At 43.3% G+C, this 16,977-nt stretch overlaps 2 protein-coding genes across 3 annotated transcripts in view; both read right to left on the reverse strand.

The window, feature by feature from the left end:
• The window catches only part of PDE4A (phosphodiesterase 4A), a 357,662-nt gene extending 341,821 nt beyond the window's left edge, over nt 1-15,841 (reverse strand). Inside the window, exon 1 of the mRNA XM_069767105.1 lies at nt 14,535-15,841. Within this exon, the coding sequence (XP_069623206.1) occupies nt 14,535-14,824 (290 nt within the window). The 5' untranslated portion in view covers nt 14,825-15,841. The remainder of the gene's footprint in view (nt 1-14,534) is intronic.
• SLC44A2 (solute carrier family 44 member 2 (CTL2 blood group)) overlaps nt 1-16,977 on the reverse strand; it is a 1,192,885-nt gene that overhangs the window by 510,615 nt on the left and 665,293 nt on the right. The window lies entirely within an intron of this gene.

The raw sequence follows: 16,977 nt of genomic DNA on the forward strand, positions 1-16,977 counted from the left end.
AAACTCTGCTGCCCGGCTAATCCACCTATCTCCCCGCTATTCCCCAGCCTCTCCCCTATGTCAATCCCTTCACTGGCTTCCTATCGCCCAGAGACTCCAGTTCAAAACACTAACAATGACATACAAAGCCATGCACAACCTGTCTCCTCCATAAATCTGTGACACGGTCTCCCAGTACTTACCTACATGCAACCTTCGATCGTCTCATGATCTCCTTCTCTACTCCTCTCTCATCTCTTCCTCCCACAACCGCATCCAAGACTTCTCCCGTGCTTCTCCTATACTCTGGAACTCTCTACCCCAACATATCAGGCTCTCGCCTACCACGGAAATCTTCAAAAGGAACTTGAAGACCTACCTCTTCCATCAAGCCTACAACCTGCAGCGATCCTCTGTCTGCTGAACTGCCGCATGACCAGCTCTACCCTCTCCTAGTGTATCCTCTCCCATCCCCTATAGACTGAGCCCTTGCGGGCAGGGTCCTCTGTCCTCCTGGACTTCTATGCGCCTTGTTTTACTCATGTTTATTGTACTTGTCTATATTTGCCCCGTTCACATGTAAAGTGCCATGGAATAAATGGTGGTATAAAAATGTATAAATATATAAATAATAATAATAATAATTATTAGGACACTGGACATCAAACCTGGAGATGTAAATACCTTTTACGACACGGAGTCTTTGCCCTACCTGCTGTAGTGCACAACTGAAATCCCTCTTGGAATATCACAGGATACTCATCCTCCCCAGAGAAGGGGCTTCACAGGCATTCACAGTTCTCATAGATTGATGTAACCTCTAGATTGCTTTCAAGGTTAAATATCTCAGACGCCCAAAGTGAAGTAGTGGAAAGCCCAGACGAGATGCGGCATCGTTTACAATTAGCTCTTTCCAATTCCGAACAGATTTACACTCAATCCAAAATCAGTACAGAATGTGTCAACGCGAAGAGCGTAAACTTGGCTGCAATCAAAAGCTGCACGCAGGAGTCACGGGGAGCAACCAGATATCGACGAGTTGCTTACGGGAGGAGTGTTTATGTCTAAAGTGAAGGTGGCAGACAGCAAGCGATAAATAACGAAGAAAAAAAAAAGTCCAATTTCAGCTTGTGGTCTTCAGACTTCCTGACATCTCATAGGCCAGTTAGTAAATTGTGTCAGTAGGAGTCGACTAGAATGAAGATTCCCCATGAAGCTCTTTCGAGAGCATAGCCAGTTTTTAATGTGCAACCTTAATTATCAAAGCGGCTCAAGAGTTTAAAAGAAGCGTTCCCATCTAAGCTTTAATGAATAAAATTACTTCATGCCCCAACACCTGGGGTAGTGAAACCCAATAGATCTGTAACTTTCCAATACGTTCTGGTCAATGTATGTACGTGATCGAGTCATTGGAATAATGTGCATGTGAAAAATCATTCTTACTACATTCATGTCTTTCTAATGATCAGTGGCCAAAATTTTAGAACAATCGGATGTGAAGAGAACTACTTTACCCATGGCCAAAAGTAGGCTTAAAATGGAAGATCCAAAAGCTTATAGGGGTTGTCTACTACTAAAACAACCCCTTCTTGAACTAAATGTTTGGCCCCGATAAATAAAAAAAACAAACAAAAAAAACTATACTCAACTACCATGCCAGCGCTGTTCCAGAGGTGTCAGCATTCGCGGTCCCGGAGCTCTCTTACGGTTTTCTGACATGTGATCCCAATACAAGACCAAGACCTGGAAAGAGTAAGCTGGAGACCAAATCTTGGATCAGAAGAAAGCGGGCACTTAGCAATTCATACCCTTCTGGCAGTGGAATAACTATGGTCACCGACAGAAAGATGCACATCCAGTTGAAGTTTGTGCTGGCGTCAGAGGACCTTCACCCACACGGACCCAGTCGGGACTGCTGCCTTCTGGCGACCAGTGAAGACAAAATGTAAAAAACTATGATGAGATCTTAGAAGGATCAAGGCTCTTGACATCCAAGAGCTTAAAAAAAAAATGAATGCAGTAGCCAACATTGGCACCCGTGGTCCCCTGCTGGTCCGTATTACATCCTACCAGCCACCAAGCTTTGGTGTCATTGATTACATGCCATGCTGGCATCACACATCTAAGTGACTGGCTGCCGAGAGGGTCCACCTGAACATTGATACTGACATAGTGGGTGTTTTTTTGGGCATCACATTTAACAAAATGAGCAGTTTTTCACCAAACCAAGATAGGATAGATTTATATTTTTAGAAAGATCAAAAGTGGAGGAACGATAGTGGAAACATTTTTTTTTTTTGCAAAGAGTCATTTCTGCTGCTTCTTCTAAGCAATACGGTCACACATCTAAAAGGTTAACCGGCCGTAAAGGACAAGTGATTGAAATCATTCATAAGACCTTCTCCTCCCTGCAGGAATCTGACACAACTGCTTCTTTTCATCAGTCAATCATAGTGGGTTTTCAGCCATAAAAATCGTGCCATAATAAGCGTAAATGCTCGTTAAATCAGAATGCGAATGGCAAACCTAAAAATAATGACAATTCTGTATGATTGGAAGTGATTACCACTAATCTAGAACTTGTTTTAAGCATTCCCGTCTGCGGTGTTTGCTGACACAAGACCTTTAAAATTAGGGCAGCTAAGAAAAAAATGTGCTAATGGTGATGAATTAAGAGCCACAAGAAGAGAAGAATACAAGAACGATAAAATATAGCTTCTCCTACTTCCATCTTTAATAAATGGAACCCCCGACTCCTAAAATTCAGGAGTAACTGCAAAACTGAATTTTTGCCTGGTACCTGAACAACGGGATTGCAGAAGTTAAAATTTAAAGGAGATCTGTCACTTTCCATAAATTAGTATTTTTCACCTGATGTAAATGTCGCCGTTCTCCTGATTCCGGCGAGGTTTTTCTTTTGTTTCTGCGCCTCTCCATTCCTGAGATATCGCCTCCTCTTCCCTGTACATAAATCTAGTTTTGTTAGCCAAGTGGGCATGGTTCTCAAGATGGCTCCCAACCAGTAATGTTAATGACTACACCCCTTTGTCCAACGAGGATAGCTTCACATACAGGAAAGAAGGGGCCATATCTCAGGAACGGAGAGGCGCAGGAACACAAGAAAAAGAATGCCGGATTTAGGAGAACAGGAGTATTTACACCAGGTTAAAAAAAGAAATAAATAAAAATGTACACTTTTATTGTAAGTGACAGGTCTCTTTGTAGGAAATAGTTTTTGGCATCGCGTCCAGCAAGCTGAGTAGCTTTGAGTGTCCTTACACCCGGCAAAGACATGGACGGAAGCAATTTTTAAAATTGTTAGCTTTGAAAGTTTCAAAGGTTACTAATGGATGTATTTTTGGGCTATTTTTGCTGAGTTTTAGAGTAGAACGTTTGAGCGTCCTTTTAGGCCAATTACAAACTAGGTGTTTTTGCACCTTTTCAATTCAAATTTTCAGCTTCGTTTTACAGTACCAGCAAAGGCTATGGAATTTCAGAAATGTCATGCACACACTTTATTTTTTCCTGGCTGAATTGTTAAACTGCTGCGTGATTGTAAACTGCGGCATGTCACTTCTTTCAGCGTAATTTGCAGCATTTTTTTTTCACCCATTGTTACACTGGGTAAGTGCAAAAACGCAGCAAAAAAAAGAAATCGGAGGTAACAGTTTTCGCTGACTTTTGGTGCAAAAACCTAAAGGAAGTTAAATCATTGGGGGATCACGAGACAAAAAAAAAAAAAAAGCAAAACCTGATTTTTGTAAGTAGATTCATTACAGCCACGGTAGCAGAGTTCACCTGTGGGGTAAAAAAAAAAAAAAAAAAAAACCACAGCAAAAACAACGTGTGAACATAGCCTAAAGCCATGTTCTCATGCACAGTTTTTGCAGCTAAAACATGCTCTGTTGGCAATAAAAACACTATGTTCAAAATGTCGCAACTTCCAGGACTCCGGTGAGTCTTGAGCTCCAGATTGGCTTCTCGAATGAGAGTGTACAAAGCCCACGACTGTACTGTAACCATTGGGCACAATCTGAAGAAACTCCACCCAATTAACGACCTATTGGCAGGGACGGTATTGGGGCATCTTCCACTTCATCATGTAACTACATGTGATGTCATCGAGAGATCATGATGTCACTTCCTGTCCGTCTCCTTTAAACACTTGTAAATGCCAGTTCTTCAGCCCGGCCGTCTATGCGCTTGTCGCTCACTCTTCATCACATTTCCTTCGTGCCACCTCCATCGTCGCGTGAACTGAATTGCTGTTTAATTTATTCTCCCTGTTCTTTGGAATGATTACTTTGCTCTCTCGCTCGGCGATGACTAAGCCTCCGATGCACTTCTCTTATTTATTTATTTTGCTGTAATCCAGTTGTCGTCTGTTAATCCAAACACGGGAAATAACCTTATAGTTAAGAGTTTCCTGTTATTTTTAACCCGCTCATTAAAATTAACATCATCCGTATGTGGCATCAGAAAAAAACAAAAAGAAACCCACATTTCCAAACGAGGGAATTCAAAGAATGCTAGAATGTTAGAGTTAGAAGGGACCTTCAGGGTCGTCGTGTCCAACCCCCTGCTCAATGCAGGATTCACTAAACTATCTCAGACATTTGTCTGTCCAGCATCTGTTTGAAGACTTCCATTGAAGGAGAACTCACCACCTCTTGTGAACAGGGCCACCATCATGGCATTACTGCCCTGACTGGCGTATGGGGCCCGGTGGGCAGAGGGGGCCCGCATCAGGCCCCGTCTCATCTGCTCACCAGGCCCGTACTGGTGGCTAAACTGGGCCCTTAGCGGCGCTGTGGCAACACTATTGACGTGCGGGTGCGGGCCCGCACGTCAATCGGAGGCTGGCAGCTGATGTCAGCAGCAGCGCGCACGTTGCCGGCGTCTGATGTCAGTGTCAGTTGCCAGCAAGTGCGCGCTTCAGCTGAGTGGAGGGAGCTTCGTCTTTACCGCAGGAGCGCGGCCAGGTAATAATAATAATAATAATAATAATTTTATTTATATAGCGCCAACATATTCCGCAGCGCTTTACAAATTATAGAGGGGACTTGTACAGACAATAAACATTACAGCATAACAGAAATACAGTTCAAAACAGATACCAGGAGGAGTGAGGGCCCTGCTCGCAAGCTTACAAACTATGGGGAAAAGGGGAGACACGAGAGGTGGATGGTAACAATTGCTTTAGTTATTCGGACCAGCTATAGTGTAAAGCTCAGGTGTTCATGTAAAGCTGCATGAACCAGTTACCTGCCTAAGTATGTAGCAGTACAGACACAGAGGGCTAATACTGCATAAAGTGTATGAGAACATGATGCGAGGAACCTTTTTTTTTTTTTTTATTATAAATAGGCCACACAGGGATCGTTAGGTTAATGCATTGAGGCGGTAGGCCAGTCTGAACAAATGAGTTTTTAGGGCACGCTTAAAACTGTGGGGATTGGGGATTAATCGTATTAACCTAGGTAGTGCATTCCAAAGAATAAGAAAGGTAAGAAGAATTTTTTTTATTTTTATTATTATTGAGAGCAGCGATCCAGGGGGCTTGGGCAGAATGCTGGACACACTGGGGGCAGGTTGCTGGACACACTGGGGGCAGGTTGCTGGACACACTGGGGGCAGGATGCTGGACACACTGGGGGCAGGATGCTGGACACACTGGGGGCAGGATGCTGGACACACTGGGGGCAGGATGCTGGACACACTGGGGGCAGGATGCTGGACACACTGGGGGCAGGATGCTGGACACACTGGGGGCAGGATGCTGGACACACTGGGGGCAGGATGCTGGACACACTGGGGGCAGGATGCTGGACACACTGGGGGCAGGATGCTGGACACACTGGGGGCAGGATGCTGGACACACTGGGGGCAGGATGCTGGACACACTGGGGGCAGGATGCTGGACACACTGGGGGCAGGATGCTGGACACACTGGGGGCAGGATGCTGGACACACTGGGGGCAGGATGCTGGACACACTGGGGGCAGGATGCTGGACACACTGGGGGCAGGATGCTGGACACACTGGGGGCAGGATGCTGGACACACTGGGGGCAGGATGCTGGACACACTGGGGGCAGGATGCTGGACACACTGGGGGCAGGATGCTGGACACACTGGGGGCAGGATGCTGGACACACTGGGGGCAGAATGCTGGACACAATGGGGGCAGGACTGGAGACAGGTGGGGCAAGAATGGAGCTACGGGGCATGTTTGGAGACACAGGACAGAATGAAAGACATGGGGGCAGGATTGGATCATGGGGCAGGATGGATACGATTGAGACCAATGGAGCAGGATGGGGAGATCATATGGGGCAGGATGGATACTCATGAGGGCAGGATGGGAGAACATATGGCTGACGCCAGGAATGAGACACACGGGGGTCAGGATGGGGAATATTATTACCACAGGGGCTAATTAAGGGATATTACTGCAGTCGTGTGTTTATTTTATTTTTTTAGTTTACTGTTTTAAATGGGGGGGAGGGGCGCGGTCCTGTTACTGTGTAGAGTGACACTATGTCGCCTCTTTTTCTACATGTGGTGTAATGTAGAAGTTGGGAAAAATTAAGTAATGTGTTCTGCAAGCGGAGCTCGAGATAACTGTTATTTCCTGCAGAGACTTGTCCTGGCTGGAAGAAGTGATGACGGTCTGTGCTGGATGAAAGATGAAGGACTTCACCTAGAGACATTACTGGTGAGTCAGTGTGTTACCTATACACTGACACTATACACTGTATACTATATACAGAGCTCCTGTGTATAATATCACCAGTGATCACTGTATTACCTGTACACAGACACTGCATACTAAGTACAGATCTCATGTGTATAATGGCATTTATGGTGATAGTGCTGTATTTTTTTTTTTTTTATTACTGATCAGTAATGTAGTATTCAGTCACTATGTGGTGGTGGTAATATGTGGCCTGGACATGGTGTTGCGGTATTTGTCCCTTGGATGTTCTATTTGGTCACTTTGTGGTGGTAATATGTGGTCTGGTCATGGTGCGGTGGTATTTGTTCCTTGTACGTGATATTATTCGATCACTGTGGTGGTAATATGTGGTCTAGTCATGGTGCGGTGGTATTTGTTCCTTGTATGTGCTATTTGGTCACTATGTGGTGGTAATATGGTGTCTGGTCATGGTGCGGTGGTATTTGTTCCTTGTATGTGATATTATTCGGTCATTGGTGGTATTATGTGGTCTGGTCATGGTGATGTGGTATTTGTTCCCTGTATTTGATATTATTCGATCACTGTGGTGGTAATATGTGGTCTGGACATGGTGCGGTGGTATTTGTTCGTTGTATGTGATATTATTGGTCGTTTTAAAAATTTAAAAATAAATAAAAATATACCTAAATTGTATTGCATATTTTAACAAATATTTAGTAGGTTACAGTAGAGTAGGGCTGTGTTATGGTGGCAGCTTAAAAAAAATCTTTTGGCCAAATCAAAAGCTGCCGGCTATATGTGTGATCTGGTGATGAGAACTGTTAGGCTATGTGCACACGTTGCAGATTTCCTGCAGAACTGCAGCTTTTTTTTTCCATGCAGAAACGCTGCAGATCTGCAAGTGATTTACAGCACAATGTAAATCAATGGCAAAACAAAAATGATGTGCTAATGGTGCAGAAAAATCTGCACTGAAAACGCAGCAGATTCAAAAGAGGAGCATGTCACTTATTTTGTGCAGTTCTGCTGCGTTTCTGCACCCATTCCATAACAGAAATCTGCAGGGGTAAAAAAGGAAGAAATCCGCACAAAAATCTGCAACGTGTGCACAGACCAAAAAAAGGAGCAGATTCTGACCTGCGTTTTCTGCCAAGAAATTCAGAATCTGCACTTAATGTGTGATAGGTGAGAAGTGGAGTGTTTCCAAGAGAGACCGGTGGGGCTGTGGACAGTTCGAGGGGTGGAGGCGGGGCTGGGGTGGAGCCTGGGCGGAGTCTCAAAGGAGCCCCCAAAATATTGCCAGTATGGGGCACCGAAATTTCTAGTGGCAGCCCTGCTCGTGGCCGCCTGTTCCACTCATTGATCACCCTCGCTGTCAAAAAGTTTTATCTAATATCTAATCTGTATCTTCTCCTTTTCAGTTTCATTCCATTGCTTCTCATGTTTCCATGTGCAAATGGGAATAATGATAATCCCCTTACACTGTGACAGCTCTTGAGATATTTGTAGATGGCTATTAAGTCTCATCGTAGCCTTCTTTTTTGAAAGCTAAACATTCCCAGATCCTTTAACTATTCCTCGTAGGACATACTTTGCAGTCTGCTCACCATCCTGGTCACACTTCTTTGAACTTGCTCCGGTTTTTCAATATCTTTGTTAAAGTGTGGTGCCCAGAACTGAACACAGTAATCCAGATGAGGCCTGACCATTTATGGGTCACATTCCTGATCTCTACGTTACAGAAAAGGAGATGGTGGCATCATCACAAACCTTACAGGACAAAGACAACAAATCCCCCTTAACTGATTTTACCCACTATCTAAAATTGAACTTTTGCTAAACCATGAAGAGCGAGTGGGTTGGGGACTATGCAGGAATCCCTCACTTACGTCTTCCTAGGTAATCATGAACATAAAGGTGACCACCATTATGGGTGTCTACACAAAGTCAGAAACAAAAAGCCATAATGCAAACATAAAAAAAAATTGGTAATGAAGTCGATAGAGGTGAGAATTCGTGAAGAGCGAACGTGCTGGGATAAAGGTGTTATCTGAGGGTGCTAACCGGGCGACTTCAGCGTGCTCGAATACTATATTTGAGTCCTCGCAGCTGTTCGACAGCCACAACACATGCAGGAATTGTCTGTTTGTTAGGTAATCCTTGCATGTGTTGGGGCTGTCGAACAGCCGCGAGTCCTCGAATATAGTATTCAAGCACACCGAAGACACTCGGTTAGCACTCTCAGATAACACCTTATCCCAGAACGCTCGCTTATCACAATCCATCTCTTGTCGATGCCGCTCTACAATTAATGGTGTGAAGTATGAGGTGTGAGATGCCTCTAGCAGGGCTATGGAGTTGGAGTCGGAGCCCATTTTGGTGGAGTCGGTGTCTTGGAAATTGAGGAGTTGGAGGTTTGGCTTACCATCTCCACAGCCCTGGCAGGGCTATGGAGTCTGAGCCCATTTTGGTGGAGTCGGTGTCTTGGAAATTGAGGAGTCGGAGGTTTGGCTTACCAACTCCACAGCCCTGGCAGGGCTATGGAGTCTGAGCCCATTTTGGTGGAGTCGGTGTCTTGGAAATTGAGGAGTCGGAGGTTTGGCTTACCAACTCCACAGCCCTGGCAGGGCTATGGAGTCTGAGCCCATTTTGGTGGAGTCGGTGTCTTGGAAATTGAGGAGTCGGAGCTTACCGACTCCACAGCCCTGTCCTCTAGCCATTCGCATGAGAAAGAGGCGTTGGAGAAAAGAAAAAAAAAAGAAAAAAAAAAAAAGAAGAGACAGCAAAAATCCATTGAGGCCGATAAAAAAAAACAACAACATGATGAATTCATCATAAAAATGTAATTTAATGCTTAATTTAATGACAAAAACAAAACAATTAAGGAATATTGATTCTGCCACAATACCGTGAACGAAGGAGCTGGGTGTATTGTGTTGAGCTTCGCTATTGTGCCAGGGCTCACAATGCCAGGAAAAGAGTTAGGCTGTGGAGGAAATGGCACTTCCTTTGGGACACAGACAGATCAGGGGGCTAAGATATAATAATGCCCTGTACCAGAGTTGAAGGAAAGTGCAAAAAAAAAAAAATAATTATGACCCAAAACATTTTTTTGTGTAGTTTTGCTTTCGGTTAAAAGGAACTTGAATAATAAATAGGATTATATTACAAAAAAAAAAATGCCATATTTATATACTGTACACACACATACACATAGGGTGTGATTTACAGAGCCTGAGGGGGGCAGAGCATGACATTTCATCTGTAGTGGTCTTTGATTTACTGTTATGCTTTAGCCCTTAGTCCCTCAATAAGGAATGATGTATGAGCCTTCTCCCCCCTAAGAGCTCTGTTAACCCTTCCGGAGCTTTTTTTTTCCTGAAATCCAAACATACAGCTTATAGTTGGATTTAATTGCCCCGTGACTAAGTAAAAACCCAAAGAACCATCATCCCTAATCATACACCAGATTCAAAATGACACATAATAAACCGCAAAAACCCTTTAAGGTCCCCAAGGATATTGCTCTTCCACGTACTTGCGCTCCTAGGGGGTCGTCCAAAGGGAGGGGCTTAAGTGTCATGATTTTGGTCAATAAAACGTTAGCTTGTATATTTCAAGAGGTAGCTGTTACCTCTCACTGGTGCAATGAAGCCTTGTGCCACACGATGCCAAGCTTTTTAGTTTTGCATAATGTGGATTCAGATGAAGTTAATGAGCTTCTCTCCATTTCTCAGCATTGGCGAGACTGTGTTGTTGGCACAAAAATTTTCATTATCATTGATAAGCCGTGACTGTTGGTGCCATGGATGGAGGGCAGAACAATTGTTGAGTCACAGTCACATTGAATCAGATTAGGGTTCAGTGCATTTCACATGGTCCCAGTGGAACGAGCGGTGCCCGCAGCCCGAGCCTCTGCGTCATGCCAGCACTGTAGTATTAACGACACAGCGATGCTATCGGTGTCGCTTCTCATAATGAGGAATAAAGTAAAGCTGATTGTTTCTACAGGAGTAAGAAACTGTATAAACCTGGCTGGATTTTGACCGGCAATGACAACATAAGGATTCTCGGAACAAAAATAAAAATACAGAAAACAAGATGCTGCACTACAATAGGAGACAACAGTAACACTATTAAAAAAAAAAAAAAAAACTGACCGTCACATCCAAACATAGACTAAGTGTGAACAGGTGCAAATATGAAAATTGAACTGCATCACTGCATTAGAAATATGAAAAATTGAGAAAGCTTAGCGCATAAATTGGCCAATTCATGTGTACGTGGAAGCCACGTTAAGGCGTTTCTCGTTTCCAGAACCTAGCAATGCCTTTCCTCTATTAGAATAAAGTCTAAGATAGGATTCATGATCCCATACAGATGAAGACTTCTAAGAGAGGAAAGGCATTGCTAGGTCCTGGAAACGAGAGACGCCTTACCGTGGCTTCCAGGTACACATGAATTGGCCAATTTATGCGCTAAGCTTTCTTAATTTTTCATATTTCTAATGCAGTAATGAAATTGAATTTTCATATTTCATATTTGCTGTTATGATCTGGTAATTCAGTACCACAATGGACATAGAAGTCAGAGCACACACAGTGACCTGACAATAACCCAAAAACATAGAACGAGCTCTGAGACGTGGGAACTCTGCTGACCGCAATCCCTAATCCTCTCCAACCACACTAGAGGCAGCCGTGGATTGCGCCTAACGCTCCCTATGCAACTCGGCACAGCCTGAGAAACTAGCTAGCCTGAAGATAGAAAATAAGCCTACCTTGCCTCAGAGAAATACCCCAAAGGAAAAGGCAGCCCCCACATATAATGACTGTGAGTTAAGATGAAAAGACAAACGTAGAGATGAAATAGATTTAGCAAAGTGAGGCCCGACTTTCTGAACAGAGCGAGGATAGGAAAGGTAACTTTGCGGTCAACACAAAACCCTACAAAAACCACGCAAAGGGGGCAAAAAGACCCTCCATACCGAACTAACGGCACGGAGGTACACCCTCTGCGTCCCAGAGCTTCCAGCAAGCAAGAAAAAACAAATAGACAAGCTGGACAGAAAAAAACAGCAAACAAAATAGCAAAGCAGAACTTAGCTATGCAGAGCAGCAGGCCACAGGAACGATCCAGGAGGAAACAGGTCCAATACTAGAACATTGACTAGAGGCCAGGATCAAAGCACTAGGTGGAGTTAAATAGAGCAGCACCTAACGACTTCACCACATCACCTGAGGAAGGAAACTCAGAAGCCACAGTACCACTCTCCTCGACCAACCGAAGCTCACAGAGAGAATCAGCCGAAGTACCACTTGTGACCACAGGAGGGAGCTCTGCCACAGAATTCACAACAATTTGCATGCTATGGTGCTACAGAGTGCTGCCTTTTTTGCTTGAACAGTAACACAATGGCCTGAAGAGGAGTCGGCAAAAGTCAGGTCCCAAAACATGGAGCACGCTGTCAAACATAACCAGGCTCTTGGGGAAGGGGGTAGAATGTTCCAACATGCCCAGTCCTTCGACATGAGAACATTAACAATTTTGGAAAAAACATGCACACTCGACAGAACCCAGCGTGCATGTGAGTGTGTAGGGAAAAGCTGATTCTTCTACATCTGTCTAAAGTCTATGGCCGCCTTTCGATCCCGTCGATCAGCAAACAATCATATCTGGGAGCTCAGTATGGCGCAGCTTGGACATCCTTAACTGTAAGCAACTAGGACCAGACTATCTAACAGAGGTTGTCTCGTCACACAAAACCACTATAATAGTCAAGAGCCGATTTAGCACCCAAGACCTGTATAGTAGTTGTTTTTACATATTAAAATGTCTAATTAAAGGGGCTTTTCGCTACTTGGTGAGATCTCCTTCAATGGAAGTCATACAGAGGCTGGACAAAAATGTATTTGAGATGGTTTAGTGCAGTGTTTCTTAACTCCAGTCCTCAAGACCCACCAACAGGTCATGTTCTCAGGATTTCCTTACTACTGCATAGGTGATGGAATTAATGCTTGAGAAGGTGATGAAATTATCACCTGTGCAATACTAAGGAAATCCTGAAAACATGACCTGTTGGTGGGTCTTGAGGACTGGATTTGAGAAACACTGGTTTAGCGAATCCTGCATTGAGCAGGGAGTTGGACACGACGACCGTGGAGGTCCCTTCCAACTCTAACATTCTAGGATTCTAAATATATTGAATACCCAAATTTATTTCTAGGGTTTCCCTTATTGTGATCCCCTCTAGTCAAGGGAATGAGTGTACCAAAGTCTGCCATAGAGACCACATGAGTCACATGTGGAACTGACGGAAAAAACATCTTTGACCCTGGAAGTAAAGTGTTGTGATCGAGCACGCATACCATGGCACCAGTCACACAAGGGACTTTGGCACCCAATTTTCGGACCCCTAATGATCAGACGTTTACACCTTTAAATCTATGGCAAAAGAGGAATCACAGTCCTAACCTAAAGCATGTAATACATGAAGTTCATCCTTATACAATCCATAACTAGTGGTCAGAAAAGATTATTCCAACTTGATGAAATTCCTTCCATCATTTGGAAAAGTTGACCATTTTCTATGCCGGTTATATGGAGCAAGTTGAGGACAAGATTGATGGATCCATACTGTACACAGAGTACCGTCTTCAGTGGGCACCTCACCAGTTCGGTAAGGACAGTGGTAACCATCACAGCCCATCTCTCGGTGGGAGAAGAAGGTTCCAACACGCCTAATCCTTAGCTGCTACAGATTATTCCTCTCTTTCGAGAACACAAACACTTGACTGAGACCAGTGTGCATAAGTATGGGGGAATTGAATAAATAAAATTAGACCAGAAATTACATCGGAGACCGCTAAAAAAAGAGACATCTCCTAACAGACATATGAAAGAGCGCTGGCCAAGTAGCGTTCAGCCATGGTAAAGTCAACGAGGTCAAAGCAAAGTGTCTGCGCATCGGTGATCTTTAGAATAAGTATTGCGATTCCAGGAAAATATCAGAACCACAGTTCCTGCCTTCCACTTCATTATCATGGACACTTAGGGAAAAACGAGCACAAGTCTGTGACAAAATCCTCCCGTTACACACACAGTGTGCGTAAATTTTCATCCTACACTTACGATTAGAATTCTACGGCTTTCCCGCAACACGATTGTGGAGACACAGGAGGTCAGCGGGTCCTCTAGTCCGCCAACCGAAACTGCATGGATCAGGGATCATCCCACCGTTTGGCAAAGATAACGGTACAATAAACTGTAGGAGCCGATATAAAAGGTAAATAGCAACCATTCATCAACTTATAAATATCAACTCAACCTACAAGAAGTCTCAAAGATGAAAGTCTATGCCTCCTGGCTTACTGAAAATAGACATCTGGTTAATTAAGATACAATGCTGTGTCGCCACAACGGAGAACATGAGCGTTCTCAGATTTCTAATTTTAATCATTTTTTTTTGCGTTTCCAACATGCCTGATCTTTTCTTCATTTAGGAGATAAGCCCTTAATCTGAAGGTGAATATTAGCGGAGGTGCCGGACAATGGTTGGTTTTCAACATAACGGATCATGGACATAAGTCTCCAATCTGAGGGACCCATTTAGAAAAGGGGTCAGAAGACTAGACCATCGGGGTAAGGCTCGATAAAGGGTCAATAGCGACTTGTAGTCTACAGGGACACTAGAGAAAAAGACTAGCGGAACCATTGACTCCAGAAGCCAAGCTGGTTTTTTTTATTTTTTAGTAGCCAGTCAATAAGAATGCTGTAGAAATTAATGGAAGAACCCAAAAAGTTAGGCAGCCATCACAAATTTCTACTTGGATTAAACAAGAATTCCAGCTACGTACCGGTGTTTATGGCTTGCATGGCTGTTGCTGGTGGTCCCATGGAAAGACGATGGCCAGGACATTCTGGACTTCCTCAAGCCAGGCCGGTCGCTCGTGTCCATAGCATCGGCTCTTTCCATCTGCCGGTGAGGGTGGCGATCGGTGTCCGAGTAACCCCGATGTTTTATTCTGATGGGTGTCCTTGGTTGCCTCCATAGATGCTGCGGAGGTTTCAGGGTGGCTTGTCCCTCCCGCGGAACGGGAAGAGACAGCGAGAGACTTTTTTTCGTGCAGGTCGGTACTTCCATCATTGTGCAAAAAAAAAATAAAAAATAAAATAAATTTTATCTGGAGAAAAATAAAAGGATCTTTTCTGAACGTCCACGTTACCGGTCCATCTATTATATATATTTGATAAAAAGGCAAATCAAGGATTAACAGGTTTCACAAAACATATAAAAAAAGGAGATAGAAAAATAAAAGGAGTCAATAGAATTGCAATAATAAAAAAAAAAAATTCTGGTTCAAAGCAAAATAAAAAAAATATATATAGAAAAACAAAGGCAGGTCGTGATTATTGAGACGAAGCGATTAGCAATACGAGATCTATGTGGAGGGGACGGGAAGAAACGCGCGGCTCCGATCCTTACGGGATGGGGGGGCTATATTTAGTCGAAGCAAAATATTGTTTAAGAAAAATCGAGGCGTGAAGATTTATCATGGAGAAATCCTACAAGTCTCTTCTTCTCCGCAGATTATTGCTTAGGTTATTGCCAGGGGGGGAAGCTTTTATTGCACATAGGATGGCATCAGTCTGATGGGCAGATCCTACAAGGGGGGCTGCAGACTGGCATTTAGTGCAAAGGGGAGAAATCATATAGGATCTGCCTGCACTCCAGCTGTGGGGTCCCTGCACTCCATCATGTGGGGGTCTTCATGCACCATAGCAATGCCAGCTCCTGGGCACCATGTACAAACCATCAGATCTGGGCTGTGCCCCTGCACCTAGCCCACCAGCAGGCACCGAATCAGCGCTGATGGACCGGAATGCAAAAAAGACCTGCTGCTCCTCACTCCTCTTCACATATGGTTGGCATCCTCCATCCTGGCAAGGAAAACTCTCCGTCCCGAGCGTCTGCACCTGTCTTGGAGGGTCTCCTCATAAGTGCACAGACCAAACAGGACTCGGCAGCACGGAGGCTGCATAAGGTAAAAAGACGGCATCGTCCATCCTGTTGTCAGCCGGCTCCGAGTCCGAAATCCCCGTGTGTGAAAAGCCGGAGCGGCGTATCCCCACCTCCTCCGTCAGCCCAGACTGCTGGGCGACTGACAGAACTCTGCCAGGTGTCCCCCGCCTCCCGTCAACCAATGCCGTGACGTCACGAGGGAGGCGGCGCGTACAAAGCTCGGCTCCTCCCTCTCCCATTTCATAGAACAAAAGCGACCAATAGGGGAAAAGGGGGTAAAGTAAACCACGCCCTCTGGGAAGACACGTGGGTTCCCTGAGAATTGAAAAGTTCTAAAGATTTTTAATAAATATAATTTACATTTAAGTTTTTTTTTTTTTTTATTGTTTTTTTTTTTTCTTATCTTATTATCATTAAGGATTTTTTATTTATAATTTAATCTTTGTTTTATTTCTTACTGGAATTTATTCTGGGCCCCTCTAAGTCTTAACCCCTGCAGGAAAGGGTGATTTTTATATTATTATTTACATTTTATTTGTGTTTTTTTCTTATCTTAATGTCGGTAAGGATTTTTTTTTAGTATTTAATCTTTTATTTTATCCTCACCAAAATTTATTCTTGGCCCCCTTTAAGTCTTAACCTTTTCATGACAGGGTGATTTTTATATATTATTTTAATTTAATTATTGTTTTTTTTCTTATTTTAATATCATCAATAATTTTTTTATTTATAATTTAATCTTTGTTTTATCCTCACTAGAATTTATTTTGGGCACTATAAGTCTTAACCCCTTCAGGAAAGGTATTTATATATATTATTAATTTATTATCATTATTTTTTTTATAAGATCATGAAGGATTTTTTTTTAATTTATAATTTAAACTTTGTTTTATTCTTACTGGAATTTATTTTGGACCTCTCTAAGTTTTAACCCGTTCAGGACAGGATACATATATATTTTATATTTTATTTTATTTTATTTACATTTAATTTTAATATTTTTCCTTATCTTAATAGTAAAATAGCTCAAAGTAGTTTTTTTTTTACTATTTATAATCAAGTCTTTGTCTTACTGACTATTTATTATCCTTACTTGAATTTATTCTCTGCTCCTGAAAGTCTTAACCCCTTCAAGACAGGGTTTTTTTCTACTTTTTTTTTCATCCCCCTCCCCCCACTTTTTTTTTTAACAGTAAGGCTGGTTTCACATTTGCGTTTTTTGGCGCTGCGTGTTAGCGCAAAAAAACACATGCGTTTTTTCCCTATATTTAACATTA

Source organism: Ranitomeya imitator, chromosome 4 (assembly GCF_032444005.1).
Source record: "Ranitomeya imitator isolate aRanImi1 chromosome 4, aRanImi1.pri, whole genome shotgun sequence".
NCBI classification, from domain to species: Eukaryota; Metazoa; Chordata; class Amphibia; order Anura; family Dendrobatidae; genus Ranitomeya; species Ranitomeya imitator.